We start from the raw sequence: 26,071 nt of genomic DNA, 5'->3' as shown, positions 1-26,071 counted from the left end.
CTCCACCACACCTGCCATGTTATTTATTTGTCCATTTTGTCTCTTTCTGTTAACTGGTCTAAATTTGCCAAATATGCATCTGATGGATTTAAAGCAATTCTCTCCCATGTTGGTTTCATCCACTTTGGCTATCCTATATCCTTAGCAACATTTGCAGTTTTACTTTGCAATTAATTTGCCTTGATTGGCAGATTTTAAAAAATCATGTGTGACAACATGACTTAAAAGCATTTGAAATTATGGGTGGGGATGGACCCTAGTATTAAATGGGAAAAAATATTTGAGTTGGAAACTAATTTTATGGAGGTCATTAGTGAATTTTCATAATTCTGATACTTTGTTTCCCTATGTAATTTTTAAAAATTAATTAAAAAAATATTTAAACAGAAACAAGGTCTGACTATGTTGCCCAGGCTGGTCTTGAACTCCTGAGTGCAAGTGATCCTTCCCTCTCAGGCTCCCAAAGTGCTAGGATTACAGGCATGAGCCACCAAGTCTGGCCCCTATGTAATGTTTAATGTTGGAGCTCGGATAATGAATATTCTGAAATTGAAGACCCCACCCCCACTTTTGTGCAGAGAAAATGAAAGGGAGGACCTTCAGGACATTGATTGGAGAAAAAGGGATTCCAAAGGCCTTTTGTTGCTGCATTTGACCAGGGGCCAGAGAAATATTTTATTATATTTAGATATCTATTACCTCTGCATTGGACCAGGAACTGGGACATTTTTGTTCTGGTATCAGCTGTGCACTAACTAGTTTTATGACTTTAGACAAGTCTCCTAACCTTTCTAGGCCTGTAGTGCTCATCTGTGAAATGAGGCAATCCTTGTCTTTGTAAATTATAAATTATGGAGTGTAAACAGAAGCATTAAGGTTCCACCCGAACTCACTAGAAGGCTCAGCAGGGTAGTACCATCTCCAGCGCCAGGCTCCAGTGTTAATGAGCCAAGAACATGCCAACAAGAAAAGCAGAGCCTCTGCTTTGCTCTCCTGCCAGAGCTCCTTGGGATGCCAGCCAAGCATTTTTCTCCCTCCTGGAAACTTGCCTTTCAAACTAAGGGGGAGGATAGTACCTTTCTAACTATTCTTCCCATTGCATGGGGAGAAAAAGGACACTTTCATATTTTGACAAAAAGGCCCATTTGCTGGCCCTTGCCATAAAGCCTGGGTCACTGGGGGGAATTGGGGCTGGGGGTGTGGCTTCATTGTTTGACTTGCCTTACAGATGCTGGATCCCCTGAGCAGTGCAGAAAATTCCTTGTCTGGAAGCTGCCAATCCTTGGACAGGTCAGCAGACAGGTATGGGACTGTGGGTGGTTTGGAGGGTAATGCATAGGCATTTTTGGAATTGATGGGTTGAGGAAGAAGAGTTAGCTCTGCAGGCCCAGGGTTAAAACATCATGCTTCTAGGAAAAGCCTTCTCCTTAATTTCCCAAACACCATGAGAATGTTATGATGGCATAATTAAATGAATGTAATAATGGCTCATAAAATAGCAGCTCATTTATTAAGTACTTACTTTGTTGTTCTAAGTGCTTTACATGTTTTGACTTTCCATATAATATATGCCACTCTCGTACTTTTGGCCTCACTGCTGTGATCTGAACTGAGAAGGAGTGGACTGTCAGTGTTTTAGGGGGAAAACTGAATTCTCATCCATTGTTTTACCATCATTTTTTATTCCAAGTGTTTTTGGTGGAGTAAGAAACTGAAACCCAAAAACAGAATATCCAGAATGCCTAGTGTACCGTGCCACCTGCTTGGTGTATATCTTCTTCTTACACTTTGGGAGGAAACAAGTGGTGTCCTTTACATACCAAATCGCAAGGGTATGTTTGAAGAGGCCTTGGCATTGATCTTGCCACTCCCTCGCCTCTGCCTCATTATGCCCAAGAACACTTTTGATCACGTCTGTCTGGGCTTAGGACTGTGGTCAGAGGCTATGGAGAAGGTTTGGGGATTTTTTTTACCTTGTGTAACTGATTAATTGTTCATTTGGGTAGTGATATTATGACTATGGCTAAATTTGCATTGTCTTGCCTAATAGACCTGAGCACTGATGAGCACTGTCTTCCCTTTAGATATCATAGAATACAGTCATGGTTACTTGGTTTCCAATGTGTAGCCTTGTTTGGGGCTTGCTTTCCAACCAGGGGAGTAAGAAGGCACAGGCAAGAGTGCCAGGGCTTGCTGTCATAGACTGAGGGCTCTGCCAAGACAGGGATTGACTCTGGCTTTGGATTATCTCCTAAGCTTTGGAGGGGAAAGGGGAGAGAAGAGGACTACAGAAGGTCTAGTAGTTGGGAAATGAGGGGGCAGCCCCCTTGTGCCACTGCCTTGAGAGTTTCAAACCTGTGGCCCCTGCAAAAGGCCAGTAAGCACTCTTGTGTGAGGGAAAGGGCCATTCAGGTGGGTGCTGGGAAAGATAGCTAAATTTACCCGCCTCTCTATTCTTGGGTTTTTTCCTCTGTGCCTGCAGTACTTTGTTTTCTTCTCATTGTGAATGACCTGGACTTACTTCCTTGAGGTCCAGCCTGACTTGGGCTCAGGGCTCTCATCTTCCCTTCACGGGATCTGGGAAAGGGCATGAGATCTGGAGCCAGACAAACCTAGATCCAGTCCCAGCTCCACCAAATATTAGTTGAATGGCTTCAGACAAGTCTTTTAACCTCTCTATTCCTGAATTTCCCCATCTCCAAAATGGGATGGTGATGATTAAGGTGAAAGAAAGATGCCTGGTTTAGCAGCAAGAACATAGACTTTGGGTTCATAGACCTGGATTTAAAGTCTGGCCTTGAGTCACCGTGGCTCATGCCTGTAATCCCAGCACTTTGAGAAGCTGAGGCAGGCGGATCACCTGAGGTCAGGAGTTTGAGACCAGCCTGACCAGCATAGCGAAACCCCGTCTCTACTAAAAATGAAAAAAAAAAAAAAAGCCAGGCGCGGTGGCTCCTGCCTGTAATCCCAGCCCTTTGGGAGGCTGAGGTGGGTGGGTCATGAGGTCAGGAGTTCGAGACCAGCCTGGCCAACATAGTGAAACCCTGTCTCTACTAAAAAATACAAAAAAAAAAAAAAAAATAGCTGGGCGTGGTGGCAGGCGCCGTAATCCCAGCTCCTTGGGAGGCTGAGGCAGGAGAATTGCTTGAACCCAGGAGGCGGAGGTTACAGTGAACCCAGATCGCCCCATTGCACTCCAGTCTGGGCAACAGTGTGAGATTCCGTCTCAAAAAGAAAAAAAAAAAAAAAAAGCAAAAAAAATTAGCTGGGCATGGTGGCACGTGCCTGTAGTCCCAGCTACTTGGGAGGCTGAGGCAGGAGAATAGCTTGAACCCAGGAGGTGGAGGTTGCAGTGAGCCAAGATCACGCCACTGCACTCCAGCCTGGGCGACAGAGTGAGACTCCATCTTAAAAAAAAAAAAAAGTCTGGGGCTGGGCGCGGTGGCTCATGCCTGTAGTCCCAGCACTTTGGGAGGCCGAGGCGGGTGGATCACAAGGTCAAGAGATCGAGACCATCTTGGCCAGTGGCGCGTGCCTGTAGTCCCAGCTACTCGGGAGGCTGAGGCAGGAGAATCGCTTGAACCCGCGAGGTAGAGGTTGCAGTGAGCTGAGATGCTACGGCACTCCAGCCTGGCAGCAGAGCGAGACTCCATCTCAAAAAAAAAAAAAGTCTGGCCCTGTCTTCCTAGCTCTGTCTTTGAGCATATAAATAGGACTGTGTGTGCCTAATCTGTAGGGGTGTCTGTGAAGACAGAAACAGCCTAGCTGTTCATCAAGTGGATCTGCTATTATGTTATTTTTATTATATGGTGTATTTGCTACCTCACAGCGTTCTGAGGATTAAATGAGAAAAAGCTCACTTTAGAAAATAGGTAAGAAAGCAGCAACCTATCAACGATGATGCTGTGGCTGTTTTTATTACTGCCCTGGGCAAAGGATTCTCTTGGAGCTCTTTGCCTGTTACAGAGGTGGGAAGAAAGGCCAAGGAGGGAGAGGGCTGTGCAGCCAGGCTGGAGTTGGGTCAGATGGGGGAGATTTACCACTCAGGGTATTGTCAAATTTGGGTCACAGACTAGTGAAGGGAGGGTGGAGAAAGCAGGAGCTGGGCTCAGAAAAGGGCTATTTCCCGCAAAATCTGCTTCCCCCACCTAATGCTGTGGCAGGGGTTAGAAAGGGAGACTGCCTGGACGCCCTGCTTGGTTGCTGTGGAAGTGTGCGGGAGTCTGTTTTTTCTTTTTGTTTTCTCCAGCCCATCCTTCCGGAAATCACGAATGTCCCGTGCCCAGAGCTTCCCTGACAACAGACAGGAATACTCAGGTGAGTTCCACAGAGCCTGGGTGGGTAATGCAGGGTGTCTGGGTGGGGCCTCAGGTGGCTCTGCTTCGACTTTTCTGAGTCAGTAGCTCTCCTTGGGCTTGCTGCTTTGAGGTCTCAGGTGCCTTGGGGACTTGGGGGCTTAAGTGGCTCACATTGACCTACCCAGAAGCCAGTGATTCCCCTGTCTTACTCAGATCGGGAAACTCAGCTTTATGACAAAGGGGTCAAAGGTGGAACCTACCCCCGGCGCTACCACGTGTCTGTGCACCACAAGGACTACAGTGATGGTGAGTTCTTCTTCACCTGCTCCCTGCTGGCTGCCTCAAGAAAGGACAAGTTGCCATGAGGAGGGTGGGTTCGTCCATGCAGTGCCTGTATTTTCCTTCATTCCTGAGGATTTGTGGCCCAGACTTGAGGCATGGGAGACAGGAAAAAAACAAAAACAAAAAAACAGGGAAGATAGTATTTGTAGACCAGATGCTGCCACTGGGAACTCTGACCTTGGTTGAAGCCAGTGGTGTGCTCCAGGGGCACCATCTCTCCCATGTCCTCTTCTGCCCCATAGCAGCAGGTGGCCTGGGCCCTGTAGAGGGGTAAGGAGTAGGATACAAGGAAATCAGTGCCTTCGGGTGAGGCTTGGCCTTGCAAGCAATTGGGAGCCTGTCGGCCAGCCATACACCTTCCCTTCGGCCAGATCTCCCTGAACCAGACTACTTCCTAATTTCTGCTTTTGTCCTGATTCTTGGAGTGCTTGGGACAGCAGCCTCTGTGGAATGAGTCAGGTGGGAGTGCAGACAGGATGGGCTGGAGCTGGTATTATCTATCACTTCTGGCTGAGACCTGGTTTGTATATTCCGCCTTGTAGCCCGGGGTGTCTCAGACCTGGTTTGTACATTCTGCCTCGTAGCCTGGGGTGTGACTTGCTCTACTCTGGCCCTTGCACCCTTTCAGGCAGAAGAACATTTCCCCGAATACGGCGTCATCAAGGCAACTTGTTCACCCTGGTGCCCTCCAGCCGCTCCCTGAGCACAAATGGCGAGAACATGGGTCTGGCTGTGCAATACCTGGACCCCCGTGGTCGCCTGCGGAGTGCGGACAGCGAGAATGCCCTCTCTGTGCAGGAGAGGAATGTGCCAACCAAGTGTGAGGAGCTGTCCCTGGCTAGGAGGAGACTGCCCAGGTGGTCTCAGACAAGCTACGGGGGCAAACAGCTGGGCCCCTGGGACCCTTAGGCTCAGCAGGTGGTGGCTTTGGCCCAAATGCGCCACACGGGATAAGCCTTGGAGTGTCTGAAGCCTGGCTCCACTATTGTGTGACAAGCCTCTTCTCCTCTCTGATCTTTAGTTTTTCCATGTTTAAACTAGGGAAGAGCACACCCTTCATCCCTGCCATATTAAAGATATTTAGGGGCTTTGGAAGGAAATGCATTTGATCAATGCAGAAGAGCATTTAACCGTGACTTCAGCCAATCCTCTGCTTCTTAGGACTCTGACTTCAGGTCCGAGTGACTAGGGCACTGGGCTTGCTCCAGATTGTGGTGGAGATGCTCTGCTAAGAGATGATGTGATGGTGCTGGGTGAGGGGGAGCCTGAGCCAGAGACCCTGTTCCTGGAGAACGAATGGGATATTCATAAAGAATGTACACAAAGTAACTCTTTCCTTCTGCTCTCCTGTAGCTCCCAGTGCCCCCATCAATTGGCGCCGGGGAAAGCTTCTGGGCCAGGGTGCCTTCGGCAGGGTCTATTTGTGCTATGACGTGGACACGGGACGTGAACTTGCTTCCAAGCAGGTCCAATTTGATCCAGACAGTCCTGAGACAAGCAAGGTACACTTACCCCGTGGTCTGACTTCCAGTTCCCTCCTTTCAACAAAAATGCCTATCTTACCACACAGAGTAGTTGCTTGAGATGCTGTAGGTTGCTTCCTCTGTCATTCTTCCCAAACTCCCTTTCTGTCCATCCTGGTCCCACCCACAGGGTGAAAGGACTGTGGTCTGAAGAGCACCAAGCACCTGGCGGGGAGGGATTGGGTGTAAGGAACTAAGCTGATGCCAAAGTACCAAGTAACCCAAACTGAGAGGTGATGACCTGTGACACAGAGGGGACTCCCTCCCCTAGACAAGTATCTCTCCCCAGCCCTCAGCCCAGGAAGGAGCTGTGGGGCTCCTTCACTTGGTCCAGCTCTAGAGGAGGAATCATATGGCCTGTCTTTGCAGTTCAGCTTTCAACATCGCTTATACTTCAAGTTCTGTGGACAAACAGCAGTTACCTTAACTAAGCACCCACAGCTCCTTCTCCCACCTCCCTGCCTCCTTCCACCCATGGGAGTGCCACTATCCCAAGGCCTGCCCAGCATTGTGGCCGAGAGCTAGACAGTTAAGAGAGTCCCCCTTTTCTCCAACTGCAGTTCCCAAGGCAGATCCCTGTGAGGCCACTAACTAGGGCAAGCTGAGCTGAACCCAGGCGGGCAGAACTAGGGCCCTGAGAGCTGAGGCGACCACTGACCCCTCCCCTAGGAGGTGAGTGCTCTGGAGTGCGAGATCCAGTTGCTAAAGAACTTGCAGCATGAGCGCATCGTGCAGTACTATGGCTGTCTGCGGGACCGCGCTGAGAAGACCCTGACCATCTTCATGGAGTACATGCCAGGGGTACGTGCCCCTTGAATGCATGTGAGACACACACAAAAGAGGGCCTGACCTGGGGGCTGGGGCCTGCAGGAGGGGGGTCACCTTGGATAGGAGTTTGAACACCTGAGGCTCCAGAGGCCCAGAGGAGCAAAGTGAGGTGATGGTGGGACTTGGAGTCAGGAGGGCCCCGCCTCAGGTTGCAGTGGGAGTATGAGATGACAGCTGTCCTAGGTCCAGCCCTCCCCTGAGGCATGCAGGGCTGGCCCACTGTCCAGTAAATGCAGCCTTCATCTGGAGCAGAGAGGCCTCCCTGCTCCTGGATTTGGGTGGTGCTCTGCTTGAGAAGGACTTGTGGTACTCTCTTTTCCAAACTGCCTGACAGTTCCTGGCAAAATGCCCTGCCCAGCCAAATAGGAATTGAACAAATCACTCCTTTGCTGCCATGCTGGGGGCTGGAATGGGCTTGCCCCTCCACCAGCCCTCCCCTGAGGGGACTCCTCTGACTTCTTGTGGCCTCCAGGGCTCGGTGAAAGACCAGTTGAAGGCTTACGGTGCTCTGACAGAGAGCGTGACCCGAAAGTACACGCGGCAGATCCTGGAGGGCATGTCCTACCTGCACAGCAACATGATTGTTCACCGGGACATTAAGGGTGAGCAGGGCCAGGATACATGGAGTCCCCAGGACCTGGGTTCAAGTCTACCATTGAGTGCCTGCAGGGCTCAATCACTTAACCATTCTGAACTTTCTGAAAAGTGGGACCCCAGTTGTTTCCCTGAGGAGCTGGTGAGAAGATTGGTTGAGCAATATGAGAGAATATTGCCAAGTTCCCTCTACATGTTGGCTTTGGAGATGGTCATTTTGTACGGTAGATCTGAGACTCCCCTTCGCTAAATCCTTTGCCCTTTGCAGTTCATGTCTAATTCAGTGGTAGCCCTGCCCTCTCCAGCAGCTCTCAGTGACCCGGGGGTGGGGAGGATGGGAGAAAATGCAAGAGGGTCCAGGGTTGCAGCCTCTGCCCTTTCATGCCTCAGGAGCCAACATCCTCCGAGACTCTGCTGGGAATGTAAAGCTGGGGGACTTTGGGGCCAGCAAACGCCTGCAGACGATCTGTATGTCGGGGACGGGCATGCGCTCCGTCACTGGCACACCCTACTGGATGAGCCCTGAGGTGATCAGCGGCGAGGGCTATGGAAGGAAAGCAGACGTGTGGTGAGCACTGGGACATGCAGAACCCATTCTTCCACCCAGACCATAGTGGCCCCCCATTAGAAACACACCCTGGGGACTTTGTGGTGTGGCAGGAGGGAGTGTGCCCAGGGCCCAGGCTGCAGTGTGTGCAAGGGTATTGTTGGGTGCAGTAGCACACACACCACATGGGTGTGCTCAAAGCACACTCCATTAGAGCTGGGAACTTAGGCCATGGAAAACATCCCTCATGTTTGCTAAATCTCTTAAGGAAGCAGGATCCACTCTGAAGGCCTGAAGGCCTGGACCAGTCTCTCAACAGGAGCAGGCTTCTGTCCCTTCTCCTAGCACTCAAGACAGTTTGCACTTGCTCGACATAACCTTGTGTCTATCCTCTGAAATGGCCCCTAAGTCATGAGAGCTTCTCCCCTTGGAAAGCTATTGTGGTGGGCTGAATAATGGCGCCCACCAAAGATGTCCACTGCCTAATCCCTGGATCTGTAAATGTGATTGTATATAGCAAAGGGCCTTTGCAGATAGGATTAGGTTAAGGGTTTTGAGATGGATGGATTATCCTGGATTAAGGGTCCTTACAGAAGGGTCTCAAGAGGTCAGAGTGGCTAATAGGAGGTGAGACAATGAAAGCAAGAGGTTGGAGTAATACAAGGAGGGGACCATGAGCCACGAAATGCAGGTGGCCTCTAGAACCCAGGAAAGGCAAGGAAACAGGTTCTTCCCTCAGAGCCTCTGACAGGAACCAGCCCTGCCGCCACCTTGACTTTAGCCCTGTGAGACTGATTTTAGACCTCTGACCTTCAGAACTGTAAGATGATACATTTGTGTTGTTTTCCTGCCTCTAAGTTTGTGGTCATTTGTTAAGAGCAGCTATGGGTAGCTAATACAGTTATTGTAGAGTTCTTTCTGTCAAGGCTAAGTGATTCTCTTTTTCCCAATTTCAAGAAGTACCCAGGTGTGTGGTGAGTGTAGGTCCATGAAGCCCACGTGGACAGACATCCAAGCTGAGGTATCCCTCAGCTTGGCCTGTCCTGCACCTCAGCATGCTGTGAGAAAGGCGCCTCTTTCTGCAGTGGTGGGCAGGACAGCTGGGAGTCCAGGGCTGGCTGAGGGGTGACACGGGGTTCTCTCTTTCCAGGAGCCTGGGCTGCACTGTGGTGGAGATGCTGACAGAGAAACCACCGTGGGCAGAGTATGAAGCTATGGCCGCCATCTTCAAGATTGCCACCCAGCCCACCAATCCTCAGCTGCCCTCCCACATCTCTGAACATGGCCGGGACTTCCTGAGGCGCATTTTTGTGGAGGCTCGCCAGAGACCTTCAGCTGAGGAGCTGCTCACACACCACTTTGCACAGCTCATGTACTGAGCTCTCACGGCCACACAGCTGCCGGTCGCCCTTTGCTGCATGGCAGGGGGCTGCTGCTGGGCTCAGTGAAGTTGCTGCTTCTCCCAGGCAAGGCTGTGGACCATGGAGTGGCAGCCCAGCCAGCGTCGGTCTGTGCCCCTTCTGCCACTGGGGCTCAGAGCCGGGGTGGGGTGGCTGCAGCCTCAGGACTGGGAGCCCCCAGCCTGTCAGATCCAGGAGCTCCAGTGTCCTGAGCTCAGCATGGAGGGGTAGGGGCTGGGAACAGTGTGCAAGGCGGCCGTGGGCCCCACCCTCGGGGATGTGTCCTGACACTGCAATTGGCACCGAAGCCCAGAGGGTCTGGGGGCACAAGACTGACGCCAGGGTATGAAGAGTGTTATTTTCATTCAAAGTGTTATTTTGTTTTTCCTTCCAATGTCTGGAGACCACCAGGGCATCTCTGGGCTGGATGAGCTCCCACAAGCCTGAGGGAAAGGCCAGCACTTGCTAGCAGTGGCAGGCAGAGGCCCAGGCTGCCGTCCCCTAGAGTCCCAGGTTGGCTCTGCCAGTCCTGTCCTTTACCAAAGATGAATGAAGCAAATGTCATGCTGCCTTATTCAGGGAAGGAGGAGCCTGTCCTGCCTGTGGCCATGACCCTGCCTCTCCCAGGCAGGGGCCCGCGATGTGGAACTGCTGCCACTGAGGGGGGATCCAGTTTTGTCAATGCAGTTGTCTCTGTTTTACAAGTTGGAGTCACTCTTATGCTGTACCCAGTTTCTAAACTGGAGACTGTGTGTGCCCTCTGGGCTCTGAGTACCCCTGCTGTGGGCTTGGGCCTAGGCTGCATTGGAAAGAGCTGAAGGTTGTGGCCTTTGTGCTCCTGGCCCAGCCTTTGTTCCCCACTGGAGCAGAAGGGGAGATGGACGACATGGTGGGGGCATCTGGCCCGGCCAGTGCCCTGATCCCAGAGAACCCGAGGAGGTGTCTCAGGCTGCCTGAGTCGTGACCTGCTAGGCCAGAGCCCACTCCGTCTGGTAGAAGGGAAAGCCCATGTGCTACCACCAGCTGTGTCCAAAACCGCCAGCTCTGTTCTTCCTCAGCCAGCCTCGCCCATCCCCTTGAGGTCTCAGCCCCTTTCCCTTGTAGCTCCTCCCCTGGAGGGGGAATGGCAGCAGGGGTTGGGGAAACAGCATCTCCAAGCAGCTTAGAGTTGGCCATATTTACCTCAGCCTGGGCGCTGGTCCTTTCTTCCGGCCCCTCCCCTCCAAAATGTGCCTATTGCTAGAGCTCCTCCCTCTCAACACCCAGTTTCCTTGGGAGTTGTCATTAAAGGAAAAAAAAAAAAAAAAAAAAAGCCAGTGCCCAGGGATGGGCATCTCCAGGGAGCTGGGGATTAGTGCCAGGCAGCCCTGCCAGCCATGCCTACATCCCCATGGGCACAGAACAAGCCAAAGCCTTCGTTGTATGTTGACGATGCACTTTTATGAATGTAGTTTCTATCGCTGTTTTTAGCCTTTTCACATCATGTAATGTGAGGCCTTGTACTTGTTAATTTATATCTCAGATCATATTTGATGGTTTTTATATATATCAATTCTAGACTGTTACAGGTGACGGACGCCTCAAGAGAGAGAAGAGAAAATGAAAGCAGCTGGTTTTGCAGAAGTGTGTGTCGCATGCGCCAGTTGGGCCTGGACCCTCCTGTGTCCATCCCTGTTCCCCCAGGGGCTCTATCAGCCCCTGTACCCCACACTGCCCTCTGAAGACAGCACAGGCTCCTGCTTCCACCTCGGCCCTTGCCCAGGGTGGGGCCTGGCCCTCATCTTGACCAAAGCTGCTGTGTGGCAGCTCGGCCTCTCTACGACCCCATCTTGGTGGCTGCACACTCTTCCTGGCCCGCACCCCCATCCCCAGTCCCTGTTCCCCAAGAGGATACAGAGCACGGTGCTGGCTGACTCAACTGTGCGTCCCAGGTTCAGGGTCTTACAGAGCTCCACCCCCTGGGGTCTTACCTCACTGGGAATGTGTTTTGAAAATGAATTTGAAGATAAGCCAACAAACCCTGCACTCCAAAAAAGCAAAACAGACCCTAATAATTTTTTTGTGCCAAAAACTGTGGACATGCTGGCTCAGCATCCTCAGGACCAAGTTGTTGCTTAATTTATTGTTTTTTAATAACTAATCCAGATAAAAAGTTGTGGGGCTTCAGGGTGACCTGGGCCCAAAGGTTCCAAAGGGCAGTTCCTGGCAGCCCCAGGCTTGCTGTGGGAAGGGGCTGTGCTGTCACTTTCTCATCATTCCATGGGGTGTGTCTGCCTGGGCCAACTCTGCATGGAGAGGTCAGGGCTGGGGACAGTCCGCACTCTGCCACCCACCCCAGCTCTATGTCTGTGTCTGAATTGTGGATCGTGCAGCCATGGTTATTGTGGAACTGTGGAACCTGCAGCCATAGTTATTTGACTATATCTTGACCGAGGGCTTGCAGTGCAAAGCCAGGCCAGTGTTGCGCATTACTTACAATAAAAGGGATCATTTATATCAGAGGGGTCCTGTGGCAGTGCTTTCAGTTGTGGGGGGTGGAGGTAGGTTTTTGCTTAGCAGGGGCCAGGTATGGTGCCTGGCAACGAGCCTGGGCCTTTCAAGCAGAAGAGAACTTGACTCCAAGTAGAGGGGTCCTGGGGTGACCTGGTTGATACCACTGTCAGTCCAGAGGTGTCTGCCCCTTTCCTCCAGTTGCCCCTCCAGGAGCTCCACTGGGGTGGTCCCAACAGGGCTGTTACCAGGGTGGCACTGCTGGCCCTCACAACCTGAACGTCACCAGTGGCTGAGTTCCCGGAGCTTTCATGATATTTGGTAGGGTCTTCCTGGCCCAGAGGACTTCCTTCAGTCCCATCTTTGCAGGGCAGGGGTCAGGTGTCTCCTCCAAGAGCCACCTCTCCAGTACCCCCTTGTGGTCATCTGCTACTGTTGCTTAACCGAACCAAGATGATCCTTGCCATCTGAGACCTCTGGTGCGGGAAGTTGGCCTGCCCTGAGAGGCTCTGAGGCGCTCACTTCACACTTGGGAGGACCCAGGCCTGGGGCACCATCTCTGCTGAGTATTCGCTCTGCTCCCTCGAGGAGCAGTGCCTGCCTCAGCATAGTGACTTATGTGACACTGGAGCCTGTGGCCCAGCTCCCTGCCCTGTTCCACGGGGAGGCCACTTCGGAACTCAGGCAGTTGTATGGTGTGGTGGCAGCAGACCCTCCAGGAGTCTCTGTTCTCATCGATCCCATGTCTGGAGACATCAGGAAGTTGCATCTGGAGTAGGACAACCCAGACTTCTGCCTGTGTCCCACCGGGGCGCCCTCAGGTCCTCCCAACTTGCCTGGTTTGCTCTGCTGTGAACTCATCCCTCATTGTCCCTGGGTTTTCAGAGAAGCAGAGGTAGTTTCTCTGGATTTCCTGAGACAGTAGCTGTGACTGCACCTCCGCAGAGCTTGAAAAGGCAAGGGGATGATGACAGCAGCGAGGGGTAACGATGAGGGGGGACAATCCAGGGGTCACTAAAACCTTCGGCAGCACTTGCTGGGTCTGCTGGTTCCCGCCATTCTTCGCTAACAACTTACTTCCAGGTCAAAGGGCTGGGAAGAAGGGAGGGAGCTAGACAGCTGGAACCAGCCAGGGAACGCGGCAGCTCGCACCCCAGGCACTGAAGTGCAGCGAGGACAGGCGCCATCACCCACTGGCAGCCTGGCCCTCCCGCTCTCAGGCCTCTTCACAGTGGGGTGCATATGGTAAGTTGGTGGGTCTGAACCAACCCAGAACTGAGGGGTGAGGTGGAGTTTCAGTTCCAAAACCACTGTGGGTGTGACAGCATGAAGCCCTCGCTGTGAAGAGGAGCCCTCCCATTTCTCAATGGTGTGTGTGTCAGGGAACTGACACCCACTTCTAGCTCCCTGCCCCCATCAGGGCCGAGGTAGTCGGGGCTGGCCCTGTCCCCCCATGCCCGCCCCATGGTGAGTCTGCACCCTTCCTGTGACAGATCCCCCAGCAGGCCACACAATAGAGAATCTGGATCTATTGAAACGTGTTTAAAACGGGGTTGGTCACAACAGGATGGGCACAAATGGGAGCGGGGGAGGGGAGTGGGGCCGCACCAGCCCCTGCCAGTGCCTGAGGCTGCAGCCTGGCGAGTGCTTTTGCTTCTGCTTCTCCACGCTGGTTGTTCGAGATGGTCCCAAGCCCCACTGGGGCAGGCCCTGCCTTGCCCTGCAGAGGCAGGGTGGCTCCACTTCCCCATCTCCTCCCCCATGGGCTGCAGGGGCATTTATGATGCCCAACAGGTGGCACTGTCGCGCTCCTTCCTCCCTGTCTCCGTGGCTCAGAAACAGGTTAAGGGTAGAGGTAGATGGGGAGACGTGGGGGCCACACAGTCTCCGGTGGCAGTGAGGGAGCTTGGGACCCTGAGCAGGGCATGCTGACTCCTTGCTGGAGAAAAGGCACCTAGATAGGGGAGCTGGGCTTGGGGGCCTCCCAGGGGGTCCTGGGGTGAGGTGGGGAGGGAGGCTGAACGAAGCAGGAAGCAGGGTGGTGGGCAGACCCCAATCCTGGTTCCCAAACCCTCACCGGCTGCGGGAGAAGGAAGAGGGAAGGAGTCCTGGAGCAGAGCCCTGCCCTGGGCCCCTACGCCTGAGCAAGCCTCATCCCCTTCCCATCTGGCCCCCACGCAAGCCCAGCTCGACCTCCTTCCCACCTTCCCCCTGCCGGCTCCAGGCCCTCCGCAGAGGGGGTGGAAGGTTACAGAGGCCTCTCAGGCCGTCTTGGTGCCGGGGTCCACCTCCTTGTGGGCCCAGAGCTCCTTGTGCTGCTTGCGGCCAAACCCCTCGTCGTAGTTGCCTTTGCTCTTAAACAGCTGCTGGAAGTGGGGTTTGCAGTAGAACTCCCCGTGCAGCGCGGCGTAGCTGCCCAGGCTGCAGAAGCCAAACAACGGCGTCAGGTCAGGTCAGGTCGGGGCTGGGTTGGCAGGCGAGGCGGGGGCGGGCAGGGCAGGGGCGCACCTGAGCTTGGTGTGACAGTGCTTGCAGCAGAAGCAAGAGTTGTGGAAAATGAGCTTGTCGGCCACCAGCCGCTCCATGGGGTACACGGTCTTCTGGCAGGCGGCGCAGGTCTCCTTCACCTGGGCCCGCAGGCTGAAGGACTGTGCGGGAGGCTCAGCCAGGTGCTGCCCCAGTGCTCATCCCGCTCCCTCACACCCCTCCTCCCGCACACCTGGCCCCAGGCCCCTACCTTGGAGCGCTGCACCGTGCTGCTGCCGCCGCCTTTGGCGTCCTGAGGGAGAGGGGCGGTCAGGGCAGGGGCAGCTCCGGGAGGCCCTGGACCAGGGCTGCAGCCATCAGCCCAAGGCCCAGGGGCGCGCCGCTGGGCACAAAGGGGGCCGGCAAACTCTGGCGCCTCTCCCCTTCACCCCAGGCCAGGCTCCTGTCCGGGGGGCCCTCCCACCCAGCCGGGCACTTACATGAGAGGGGGTGGCCTGGGTGGCTCCTGCAGCCTGGAACATGGCTCGTTGGAGGTGGAAGCCTCGGGTGGAGACGCGGCACCCGCTGGGTTCTGCAAGGGGAAGTCAGTCGGGAGGGCCCCGCCAGCCCGGCCCCAGCCTGCAGGGTGGGGGGTGTTGACAGGCAGGGGCTGGGGGGATTGCGGTTGGGACTTTCCCTAAGTCATTTCCTGTTGCTCTTGGTCTTGCCACTTCCGCCCCTCACCCACCTCCCCCACCCCTGCTCCCCAGGGGCCGGGGTCCCGAGTGGCACCGTCCCTCGGAAGAACAAAGTTAGCGGGAGTGGAGGGGCCGGGGGCTCCCGCGCAGCCGCCGTGTGCGTCCCGCGGGCTGGGACCCCGCTTGGGGTGAGGGGAGGTCGGGGCCGGCGGGGCCGCGATGAGAAGCCTCTGCCCCGACCTGACCCCGGCCCTCGCTGCCCTGTGCCGCGCCCGGGCGTCGAGGCCTAGGCTGCGCAGCCCCTGGACAGCGCCCGAGGTCCCCGCCCGCCCCGCCCCTCGGCCCCCGACCTGGCCCCGCGAGGACGGGACCCCAGACCCCGACGCCGCGAGCTCTGCCAGCGGGTCTCGGCTCCGCCCAGCGGGGGGCCGGCCCTGAAACGAGGACTCGAGCCTGTGCGCCCCGGGCGAGAGCGGCTCGCGGACTCGCCGGGACCCCACGGGCGGCCCTCACCCCACACCCCTCGGCGCCTCTCCCGGTTCCGGAGTCGGACGCGGCCCCTCCCCCCGCGGCTCTCACCAGGCCCGGCCTGGGCCGCGGGGCGGGATCGGTCTCCGGGGGCGCACGGGTACGAGGAGGGCGCGGGCGCGAGCTGCTGCCGCTGCCAGTGGTCCCCGAGCCACCGCCGCCGCCACCGCCTTATCGCTGCACCGCCCCCGCCGGCCCCCGCCCCGCGCCCGCCCATTGGCTCCGCCGCGCCCGGAGCCGCCTCCGGGGCCCCGGCGACGCCGCCGACCCCCCTCCGCGCTTTGTCTTCCCCTCGCCGCCGTCCCCGCCTTTGTCTGTCCCCCGCCCCGGCTCCGCGCTCCCGGCTCCGCAGCGCCCCGCGGGCCTCGCACTCACAGGCCTCGGGTACCGGCCGCGCCGTCTGCCCATCCCGACGGCGGCCCGGCATGGGGAAGCAACGGTGGCAGGGACAGGATGGAAGGGCCGCGCTCCGCATCCTACGGGAGGGGACGAGTTCAGGCTGCGGCGGCTGCGGTCGCGGGACACTGGGCGCTCCCGGCCTGGCTCCGGGATAACCGGGCTGGGCCTGGGCCATTCACTGCCTCGGTTTCCCCCGGGTGGCCTCGCGCGTAGGCGCCGGCGCCCCCATCCCCGCCCAGAGCTGTGGGGCCTCAGAGACCCAGCCGGGGCGACCTCGGAGCCTGGCCCGGGGTCCCTCGGGCGGCCGAGTCCTCCCGCCGCCAGGGGCCGCCCCCGCCCCTTTGCGGCCCACGAGGCTGGCGGCGGCGTCCGGGCACGCGGTCTCCAGGCCCGGCCGCGAGGCTGCGGGGAGGAGCCTGCACGAGGGCCCGGCGGCCCCACCAGCCCTCGGCGCCTCTGCAACCCTGCGACGGGCTGGGGAGGCCGGTATGCGTGGTTCCCGGAGCACCCGTCCCCCGAGGCTCCACGTACTCAAGCGTTTCTGGGGCGGAATTCTGTGGGCAGCAACGGGGGCCCCCTCTCCAACAAGCGCACCTCATTTCTCACGTGGGAGCCGCGGCCCAGAGAGCTGAGGTGACAGAGCTTGGGCCGCAGAGCTGCTCCCTCCGTGCAGCCGCACAGCAGGCCGGAGGCACAGCAGGCGAGAGATGGCCACTCGCTTTGGAGCGGCGGCGAGGCCGGCGCCTTCCCGGGCACCAGGGACTGCGTGGCTTGGCCTGAAATCAGGCTAGAAGCAGCTCCGGGAAGCACAGCCCTGAGCCCAGCGCCTTCCCACACTGTGGCAGGAATAGCACTGGCGGCCCACGCGCTTGTCAGGGAACAGAACAGCTCCCGCCCGACGCCTGGCAGGGGAGCAGGGAGGCTGCAGCTTCCCCAGCGCCCAGCTGTTTCCCAGGCTGGCGGACTCCACGGACCGGCTCCGCGTCTCCTCTCCAGCTTTCTGTTCTCTCTAGAGGAAGATCTGCGTTTTGTCTGCACTGTGGGCCGACTCTCTAGTGGGGAGTGTCAGACCCTCTAAAGAGGCTGCCTCTCGGGAAAGCTTCCACACCTGTCATCAGATTCTCCAAAGGGGCTGTTTGATGCAAGAAACGGGAAGCCCCGGGGGTACTAGGAGCAGGGCTCGCTGCCACTGGGCATGGTGAGGCCCTGGCACCCTGTCCAGGACGGGCCTGTGGGCTGAGCTGCAGATGGGCATTGAAGATGCCCCAACAGCAAGGTGCAGAAGGCATCCGGAAGCAAAGGAAACTGATGACCAGCGTTAAAAACAAACAAAAAAAGGGAACTTGGCTCGGCGGTGGCTCACGCCTGTAGTCCCAGCACTTTGGGAGGCAGAGGCAGGTGGATCACGAGGTCAGAAGTTCAAGACCAGCCTGGCCAACATGGTGAAATCCCGTCTCTACTAAAAATACAAAAATCATCCAGGCGTGGTGGTGTGTGCCTGTAATCCTAGCTACTCGGGAGGCTGAGACAGAAGAATCGCTTGAACCCAGGAGGTGGAGCCTACAGTGAGTCAAGATGAAGCCAGTGCACGCCAGCCTGGGCGACAGACTGTGTTTGTGTGGCGGGGGGAGGGCGGGGCGAGGCGAAGGGAACTTGAGGTTTAAAGCAGGGGGAGGAGGGCCGGAAATGCTCCCCGCCCCCCCCCCCCCCCCCCCGCCCCGACACTCACTCGCCCCAGGCCCCATCCTAGCCCAGGGTCAGTGTCATTCCCTTCACCTTAGCCTCTCACTGCCCAAAGAGGCTTACTTTTCTTCTTTAAACTGCTGTTAAAATTTGGGAGGAAACGGAAAGCAAGGGCACCTGATGGTTCAGAGCAGCTTCAGGTTAGAGGGGCATTTGAGGTGCCCGAGCTGGGGGAGGGCCTTCCCCCTGAGGGACTGGGAGAAGGGTAAGCCGTGTGCCCTGGAAGCACTGCAGGGAGCCTCAGATTTGCACCCCCTGGCTCATACTCGTTGGCGCCAGCCAGCATGGCAGGGATGGGTGGGGCTGGTTCTTAGGTTTCCTGCTCTTTGGGTGCTAGCACCCAGGGTAAGGAGACACCCATGTCAGGTTGCAAGACAAACCCTTCTACCTCCTTTCCTGCCAAAGGCCACCAGCATCCTCTGCCTCAGTCTCAATCTTTGGACCTTTTTAGCTCCAAAGTGGTTTGATGACCACAGGCTAAAATTCATAGTCTTAAAATTTTAGATAGTTAAGAGACAGATCTGTTATAGGTTTTCAAATAAACTGGTCTATCTACTGAAAGAGGTCACTGCTGAGCTTCCGTGAGCACCCATGGGCCTGCTCTTGGATGGTGGGACAGCTCTCACCTGGGGCAGCACGGCCATCCCTGCAAGCACACACACCAGGAAGCAGCCTGTAGCCCCTGAGCTGACGCAGACACAATGCCATTCTCCAGCAGCGTCTCTGAAAATTTTAATTTGTTCTGACAACGAAACTAACACAGCATAAGGACTTAAGCCCTCAAGCTAGGCAAGACACTGATGGCCCTTGGAGAAAGCACCAGGGCAGCTGGCAGGAGGCGCTAAGATGGATTCTTGGTGGGAAAGGAATGAGGCACACACATAAACCGTGGGAAAGACTTAGATGTCAGGGCCCAAGCCAGAAGAGGGATAAGGATGGACTGTTCCAGCCTTAGTCTGTGCTTAAAAAGACAGAAATGCCCTTCTCTGGAATTATGAGGGAGAGGTCTGAGGGAAGGGAGGCAGGCAGCTTACTACTTGCCCTTTCACTGACCTATAGCGTCTGAGGCATCTGAGAGCAAAGTTAAATAGAATGAGGCTGGTTGCAAGCACTGGGAAGAGGTGGCGGTCCTCGGCTTTAAGGAGTCAAACCCTGGGCTTGGAATTCAGCTCCCAGGGCCAGAGCAGCATCTCTCTTCTGCGGAGGAGGTCACCTGAGCTCACAGGACTGGGAATGTCGGCTTTGGACCCTCCTGATCCCTGGTTGTTGAGATTCCCTTGTGTCTCAAAAGCCTTGGAGCAGTGAAGTGTCTCTCCAGGATTTTCTTTCCCAATCAGTCAGCAGTCAACTTTCCTGGAAGAATGTCCTTTCTACCCAATCTGCCCAGGAGGGCGGGAATGTGGCCGGCCCTCAGGAAGGGCCTCTGGGTGGCCTCTGCATCCCTGGCTGGAGAATGCGCACAGTTTGCAGAGGCTCAGAACTCCCAATCGTCCACCTCCAGCTCTTCCAGGTTTGTTACCAGGCCAAAGATTCCACTGTGGTCCTGAGACTGGCTGCCCTCAAAATTGGTGATGGGCGTGACAGGACGAAGCAATTCAGGCAAAGCCTCTGAGGCACGTCGCTTGATCTGGGGGAGAAGAGAGAGGTGGGTGACAGATCCTGTTGCTCTGGGTCCCAGGACACCATGGGGCAAGGAACCATGGCCTGGTGGCAGACGGGCTGTCGGAGCCAACTCCATGAGAGGAAGGAGCAGTGTCTTTCAGGGGCTTCGGAAGCGGGGTAGTTTCTCTCATTCAAAGGGAGGGGAGAGAAAGCTAAAGGGATTGTGAGTTGTTAGAACCAGAACTAGAACCAGAACCAGAACGAAGGGGCTACGATACCTGCTTGAAGAAAGAGTGGTTCAGGAGGGTGCTGGCACTGGGCCTGGAGGGAAAGGGGAGGAGAGACCGCAGCATCACTGCCGTGCCCCCAGCTTCCTGAAATCCTGCCACTTATGCCTCAGGCTTGGGTCCCCTCTCCCTCTCCCTCAGCTCATGGGAAGCAGTGGCCAGAGCTCCCCAGGCTGGCCTCTGACACACCCAGGAGCTGATCCCTCCTGTGTGTAGCTCCAGATTCCCCTGCAGAACCTTTGGGAGGTAAGTCCCTTCACACCCTGGCCTTACCCTCCTGAGCACCCTCTGCTCTCCCGAAGCCCAGGCCCAGGCCAGCAGGAATACCTGGCATCCGGGTTGCGCTGAAGGCACTGCTCCACAAAGTGGTGGAAGTGGGGGGAGAAGGTTCGGTGGTAGGGGTGGGAGGGCGAGTCGCCGTTGGAGGGCCGGGGGGTGCTGGTGGTCAGGCTGTCACTCAGGCCAGAGTTGGCCGCTGAGCGCGAAGGGCTCATGGTCAGCTCCTCAGCGGGGATGGTGCTGGTATCCAACAGGCAGGGCACTGTGCCGTTCAGTTTCTCTAGCAGCATCTGGGAGGACAGAACCAGGACCTGGGCTGTAGGGGGTGGGGGTCCCTGGAAGGCCTGAGAGTCTCTTCACAAATACACTGTTCCCAATATGCAAATGTGATCATTTGAAGAGTGGAAAAGGTGGAAGTGGAGTAAGTCCAATTTTCCCAAAGAAACGCTGGTCACTGGTGTGGCAGCTCCGCCCTAGCCAGGCCAACGTGAAAGGAGAGGGGTTGCACAAAAGTACCCGCTTTCGCCACGGCTGGAAAGCAGGGCTCACGGTTTCCGCTCTCCCTTTACAAGGCATCAAATTCCTTTTACTGTAGAGTCCTCACCCTAGAGGGAAGGAGCAGTCAGATGAACCTGCTTTGAAGCCCAGCCGTCTGCCATGCCCAGGTGGATCCGATGAGGTCTGAGAGGCAGTCCCTGCAGTGCCACAGTCTGGGCTGTCGCTGCAGCAGGCCACACGGGAGCAAGATGCCCAAGGGGAGGCCAGGCTGGGTGGCTGTTCCAAAGTACCCCAACTCAACACATATAAAACCAGCCCCACCTGGGACTCCTGTCCTCGTGGAAGTCCTCATGACCGCATAAGCTGTCCAAGCCAGAAACCTGGAAATTGCTCTAGAGCTGCACTAACGTGATAGCCACTAGCCACTTGTGGCTATTTCGATTTAAATGAGGTTTAAAATTCAGTCCCACAGTCTCACTGGTCACCTTCTAAATGCTCGACAGCCACACAGTCTCATGGCTCCCACGCTGGACAGTGCAGCCACAGAAGCCCTCCTTCGCTGCAGCAAATTCTAGTGGATGGTGCTGCTTCTAGGCCTGGACTTCTTGTTCCTCCTCAGTCACCTTTTCTTTCCTGAGCATCCTCTGTCACTGAATTATTTTACTGAGATCTCCTAGATTCCTCACATAGACTTCCATACCCGCCTAACTGAGCTACTGGATCTAATCCATCTGCCGGGGTGGTCTTTGTAAATGAGCTATCTTATGCTGTCACTCCTGTGCTTAGAATCCTCAGCACTGCTCCACAGGCTTTAGGACAGGAACCAGTGCTCTAAAGTGGCATCAAAGCCCTTCACAATGTACCCTTGCTTCCTTCTGCGCCTGTCACCTGGCAGCCCCCAAGAAGCACTGCACCTTGGCCATTTATACCATTTACACCTCCCTGCTGTTCTCCAGATCTGTTTTTTCTAGACTCTGGGTCTCTGCACATGCTGCTGTCTGCCGAGAAGAGTGTCCTAGTTCCTCCTCCACACAGGTGACTGCTGTCTGCCTTCCAACTCAAGGCTGCCTCCTCCCAGGACCTCCCTGGGCCCCTGCTCTGGGGGGCTGCACTCTGGCCACCCTCCAGCTGCCCCTACCACCGGGCAAGCAGCCTCTGGGTTCCGGAAGTGGCTTAATTAGAGCCTGCATCCTGCCCCTCCCAGTTCTAGACCACACTCCAAGTAGCTGGGACCCAGGTAATCCTTGCCCAAATAACCCCAAATCCATTTTCTGGATTTAATGAGGCTTGGATAAGCCTCTTCCCTGGGTCTGTTTTCCCAAGGGTAGACTGTGCCACTGACTGTGCACCCTTGGATCCTAGGGGTGGCCAAAGGACAGGCATCTGGAGGGGCATGAACAGAAGCTGAACTTACAGAATGGGGGTTCCAAAGGTGTCAGCTGGAATGCGGTTGAGAACTGTGGGAATTCTAAATTAGAAACTGACCTTCCAGGTATATTTATCCAAGTAGGAGGACAGAACATACTTTATACATTTATAAAAACTAGTTAGCTTAATGTATATGTTTTAAATAGATATGTAGCGTGTGGGCCTCCATTTGCACCCCTGCTCCCGGGCTCCCCTCCCCAAGCTGGCCTCCCTTACCACCAGGTTTGCCACAGGAAGTAAACAAAGAGTGAGGTCACCATCCCCCACTGGGTGGGACTTCTTGAAGGAAAAGACAGGGTCTTTCATCTTAGTATTCCTGGTCTGTGTCCTGAGTGTGAGAGCTACTCAACGAACATCTGTGGAAGGCAAGCAGGCAAGAAGGAAACCGACGGGCGGCAGGCTTACCTGGGTGGCAGGCATATCCTTAAAGGGGACATGGCCGTTGGCCAGTTCACAGGCTGTGATTCCCACACTGTAGATGTCAGACTTGGCATCATAACCCTGGAGATTCTAAGCCAGAAAAAAAAGGCCACAGATTACCCCATTTGGTCTTTGTTCTTAGAAAAAGGGTAGAACTAAAGAGAGGAAAAGGATGGCTGTCCCCACATCAGGACCTGCTGCTAATGGCTCTCCTTGCCTGTGCTACTGAAGACTAACTGGTATTTTACCACCTGCAACTGGCGATGCTCTGTAAGGAGTAGGAAGTGCCAGCCCCATGCCCCTGCTTAGCACAGGGATCCAGAGAGCAGCAAACATTTCCAAAATGCTCACTCTTCTCATAGGGTGCCAAGGGTCCCTAAAGGGAGCTGAAATTGCATCCAGTAGAGGTTAGGACCCCCTGGGAGGAACCACATCCATCTGCAGTGGACAGGTGCTGCCCACGCTGAGGGCTCCCTCCCTCCAGGAACCCCTTTACCCCACTGGGAGGTTGAGAGCCCCCGACTCCAGGCAATGCCTGAAGGCTCCCTTGGGAATCATGAGTTGGGTAGGGGAGCTCCTCTGGGCCCACACACAGACCTGCTGGAGGACCTCAGGGCTGAGCCACGGCAGAACCTTGACGCTGTACTTGGGAAAATCGTGGACCACTCGCTGCCGCTGCCCGTGGCTTATCATGCTGAGGTTGCTGCGCAAACCAGACAGGTAGACCTTCCCATCCACAGAGATCAGGATGTGGCTGGCTTTGACACTCCTGGGGAAGCGGGGAGGGTGTCATGGAGAGCAGGAGCCCCTCCTGCTACAAATTTTTGGTCTTCACACACTCCACCTGGCCAGCTCTCTCCTGTGTGCGTGTGTTATACAGGTATATGTGTATTTTACATATACATAACCATGTTTTTGTTTTTATTGAGATAGAGTCTCACTCTGTCACCAGGCTAGAGTGCAGTGGCTCAATCTAGGCTCACTGCAACCTCTGCCTCCTGGGTTCAAGCAATTCCTGTGCCTCAGCCAACCAAGTAGCTGGGATTACAGGTGTGCACCACCACACCCAGCTAATTTTTTTTTTCTTTTTTTTTTGAGACGGAGTCTTGCTCTGTCGCACAGACGGGAGTGTAGTGGCGCCATCTCGGCTCACTGCAAGCTCCGCCTCCCGGGTTCACACCATTCTCCTGCCTCAGCCTCCCGAGTAGCTGGGACTACAGGCACCCGCCACCACACCTGGCTAATTTTTTTTTTTTTTTTGTATTTTTAGTGGAGACAGGGTTTCACTGTGTTAGCCAGGATGGTCTCGATCTCCTGACCTCGTGATCCACCCGTCTCGGCCTCCCAAAGTGCTAGGATTACCAGCGTGAACCACTGCCCTGGAATTTTTATATTTTTAGTAGAGATGGGGTTTTGCCATGTTGGCCATGCCAGTCTTGAACTCCTGGCTTTAAATGATCTGCCTGCTTTGGCCTCCCAAAGTGCTGGGATTACAGGTGTGAATCACCGTGACCGGCCTATAACCAGGTTTTTTGTTCTTGTTGTTGTTGTTGAGACAGAGTCTCACTCTGTCGCCCAGGCTGGAGTGCAGTGGCGCAATCTCAGTTCACTGCAACCTCTGCCTCCCAGGTTCAAGCAATTCTCCTGCCTCAGTCTCCTGAGCAGCTGGGACTACAGGCACACGCCACCACATCCAGCCAGTTTTTGTATTTTTAATAGAGACAGGGTTTCACCATGTTAGCCAGGCTGGTCTTGAACTCCTGACCTCAAGAGATCCACCCCTTGGCCTCCCAAAGTGCTGCCACTGCATCCAGCTATAACTATGTTTTAATGAAAAACTTCAAATCAACATAAAATATCATGACTCCATTTACATATCACCAGATTAAAAGCTTATTTAGCTCTGTCATCCAGGCTGGAGTGCAATGGCACGATCTCGGCTCACTGCAGCCTCCACCTCCCAGGTTCAAGTGATTATCTTGCCTCAGCCTCCAGAGTAGCTGGGATTACAGGCACCTGCCACCATGCCCGGCTAATTTTTGTATGTTTAGTAGAGACAGGGTTTTGTGATGTTGGCCAGGCTGGTCTCGAACTCCTGACCTCAGGTGATCCACCCACCTTGGCCTCCCAGAGTGCTGGGACTGTTCAGTGCTCTTGTATGCTCTAGACCACCTCTTGCCCTACCTCCTAGGAATGCTTTTAATCTGTACTTTTTCTCTGTAGGACTCTTGTAAAGTGTACCTAGGGGTACTGTGTTCCGCATCCCATTCTTCCTTTTTCACTCAGGGCTGTAGTTTCCAGACACATCTGTGTTGCTAGCTGTGTAACTTTCATCTTTGCTTCTAATTGTCACCTTGGTTCTGGGAAGAGATCTAACGCTTTTACTCATCCATCCTTCTGGGGACAGACACTCACACTACCCCTAACCAACACACGTGTGAATGGTGACATCCAAACATGTCCCCTGATGGGTCTGCACGAGGGTTTCTTTAGGGTGTACATCCAGAAGTGGCATTGATGGTTCTGGTTCCGTGACCCTGACTGGCAGCACCGGGCATCTTCCACCACCTGGACAGGAGGCTCCCCGTCCTTGCCACACTGGGACTCGTCCAGCCTCCCAACCGCTGCCAGTCTCATGTGTATAAGGTGACATCTTGTTTTTCATTTGCTTTTCTCTGATTGCGAGATTTGAGTGGCTCTTCCTATGATGGGTTTGTCTTGGGGTTTCCTCTTTTGTAAACTTCATATCTTTGGCCCATTTTTCTTGCTTTGCTGTCCATTTCTTGTTGATTTGCAAGATTTCCCTGTTACTAATCTCCTGTGGTGACAAAGCTAATATCATCTGCTCTGTCACTTGTTTCTTAACCTTTTTCATGGTATCTTGTATTGGATAGAAATCTTCTTGATCTAATCAAATTCATCTATCTTTTGTCTTATGTTTTGTGCTTCTAAAATGTTGAGAAATTATTATATGCCTCAGGTCACAAAAACATTTTCTCACATTTCCTTCTATTTAAGTCTACAGTTTCACGTTTTACATAGAAGCCTTTAATCCAGCTGGAGTCCTTCTCTGTATGAGGAGTTAGGTAGGGGTCCAGTTTTACCATTTTCCCTACTATGAGCTGATTTCTTGACACTATCTACTAAGCTATCTGTCTTCGCCCTGGTCTCTCAGCATAAGACTGACTCTGGGTCACAGAAAGAAGGAGGCAGAGAGTGGAGTACAAAGGTCCACATCAGATGTTCCTCTCACACAACACTCAGGACCAAGCTGCTCAGCAAAGAGAATGTCAGTGGCTTCAGCACTAACAGGCTAAGTGACCATCTCCCAAGTCAGTGGCAAGGTCAGAATCCAGATCCTTCTCTCTCTTTTTTTTTTTTTTTTCAGACAAGAGTCTCACTCTGCCACCCAGGCTGGAGTGCAGTGGTGTGATCTCCAGCCACTGCAACCTCCGCCTCCCAGGTTCAAGCAATTCTCCTGCCTCAGCTTGTAGTCCCAGTTACTGGGACTACAAGCACGTGCCACCACACCCGGCTAATTTTTGTATTTTTAGTAGAGACAGGGTTCACTATGTTGGCCAGGCTGGTCTCGAACTCCTGACCTTGTGATCCACCCGCCTTGGCCTCCCAAGCGCTGTGATTACAGGCGTGAGCCATCGCGCTGGGCCCTGTTTCTTTTCAGAGCAAAGAGATCTTCAGCA

At 54.9% G+C, this 26,071-nt stretch overlaps 3 protein-coding genes across 22 annotated transcripts in view; 1 reads left to right on the top strand and 2 right to left on the bottom strand.

Annotated features, from left to right (window-relative positions):
- The window catches only part of MAP3K3 (mitogen-activated protein kinase kinase kinase 3), a 72,191-nt gene extending 60,163 nt beyond the window's left edge, over positions 1-12,028 (top strand). For 3 of the 6 annotated variants that reach the window (XM_004041154.5, XM_004041155.5, XM_063706195.1), the window contains 9 exons: positions 1,229-1,302; positions 4,250-4,317; positions 4,512-4,604; positions 5,269-5,460; positions 5,994-6,142; positions 6,833-6,964; positions 7,464-7,593; positions 7,976-8,153; positions 9,283-12,028. In XM_004041154.5, coding sequence (XP_004041202.1) covers positions 1,229-1,302; positions 4,250-4,317; positions 4,512-4,604; positions 5,269-5,460; positions 5,994-6,142; positions 6,833-6,964; positions 7,464-7,593; positions 7,976-8,153; positions 9,283-9,511 — 1,245 coding nt within the window. In that variant the 3' untranslated portion in view covers positions 9,512-12,028. The remainder of the gene's footprint in view (positions 1-1,228; positions 1,303-4,249; positions 4,318-4,511; positions 4,605-5,268; positions 5,461-5,993; positions 6,143-6,832; positions 6,965-7,463; positions 7,594-7,975; positions 8,154-9,282) is intronic. The other 3 variants (XM_019026779.4, XM_019026778.4, XM_055386861.2) reach the window with 2 other exon arrangements.
- Positions 12,029-13,535: 1,507 nt separating this feature from the next.
- Positions 13,536-17,733, bottom strand: LIMD2 (LIM domain containing 2). 6 transcript variants are annotated; one of them, XM_063706201.1, is made up of 6 exons: positions 16,708-17,733; positions 16,090-16,190; positions 14,989-15,080; positions 14,760-14,801; positions 14,531-14,670; positions 13,536-14,443 (listed from the first exon to the last, which is right to left on the bottom strand). In XM_063706201.1, the coding sequence occupies exons 3-6, from the start codon at positions 15,028-15,030 to the stop codon at positions 14,284-14,286; spliced, it is 384 nt and encodes a 127-aa protein (XP_063562271.1). In that variant the 5' UTR covers positions 15,031-15,080; positions 16,090-16,190; positions 16,708-17,733; the 3' UTR covers positions 13,536-14,283. The 6 variants fall into 6 exon arrangements, with proteins under 6 accessions (XP_063562271.1, XP_018882325.1, XP_004041210.2 ...); XM_019026780.4 differs by lacking the exon at positions 16,708-17,733 and having other exon boundaries at positions 16,090-16,306; XM_004041162.4 differs by lacking the exons at positions 16,090-16,190; positions 16,708-17,733 and adding an exon at positions 15,766-16,009.
- Positions 17,734-18,571: 838 nt separating this feature from the next.
- Positions 18,572-26,071, bottom strand: part of STRADA (STE20 related adaptor alpha) — a 39,000-nt gene continuing 31,500 nt past the window's right edge. For 7 of the 10 annotated variants that reach the window (XM_004041158.5, XM_004041156.5, XM_019026774.4 and 4 more), the window contains 5 exons: positions 22,968-23,139; positions 22,356-22,460; positions 20,073-20,314; positions 19,737-19,779; positions 18,572-19,483 (listed from right to left, as the gene is read on the bottom strand). In XM_004041158.5, coding sequence (XP_004041206.1) covers positions 19,331-19,483; positions 19,737-19,779; positions 20,073-20,314; positions 22,356-22,460; positions 22,968-23,139 — 715 coding nt within the window. In that variant the 3' untranslated portion in view covers positions 18,572-19,330. The remainder of the gene's footprint in view (positions 19,484-19,736; positions 19,780-20,072; positions 20,315-22,355; positions 22,461-22,967; positions 23,140-26,071) is intronic. The other 3 variants (XM_019026775.3, XM_063706196.1, XM_063706199.1) reach the window with 1 other exon arrangement.

The sequence above is a fragment of the Gorilla gorilla genome, chromosome 4 (genome assembly GCF_029281585.2).
Source record: "Gorilla gorilla gorilla isolate KB3781 chromosome 4, NHGRI_mGorGor1-v2.1_pri, whole genome shotgun sequence".
NCBI lineage: Eukaryota > Metazoa > Chordata > Mammalia > Primates > Hominidae > Gorilla > Gorilla gorilla.
Note: the sequence above shows the minus strand (reverse complement) of the source record. Positions and strands in the feature narration are given on the sequence as shown.

Excerpts from the sequence above, each read along its gene's own strand:
- LIMD2 (XM_004041162.4), bottom strand. The coding sequence starts at position 15,931 with ATGGGCGGGCGCGGGGCGGGGGCCGGCGGGGGCGGTGCAGCGATAAGG. Across the intron at positions 15,081-15,765 it reads CGCGGCCCAGGCCGGGCCTG|AACCCAGCGGGTGCCGCGTC; the intron begins GTGAGAGCCGCG and ends TTCCCCTTGCAG. Across the intron at positions 14,802-14,988 it reads CCCAGGCCACCCCCTCTCAT|GACGCCAAAGGCGGCGGCAG; the intron begins GTAAGTGCCCGG and ends CCTCTCCCTCAG.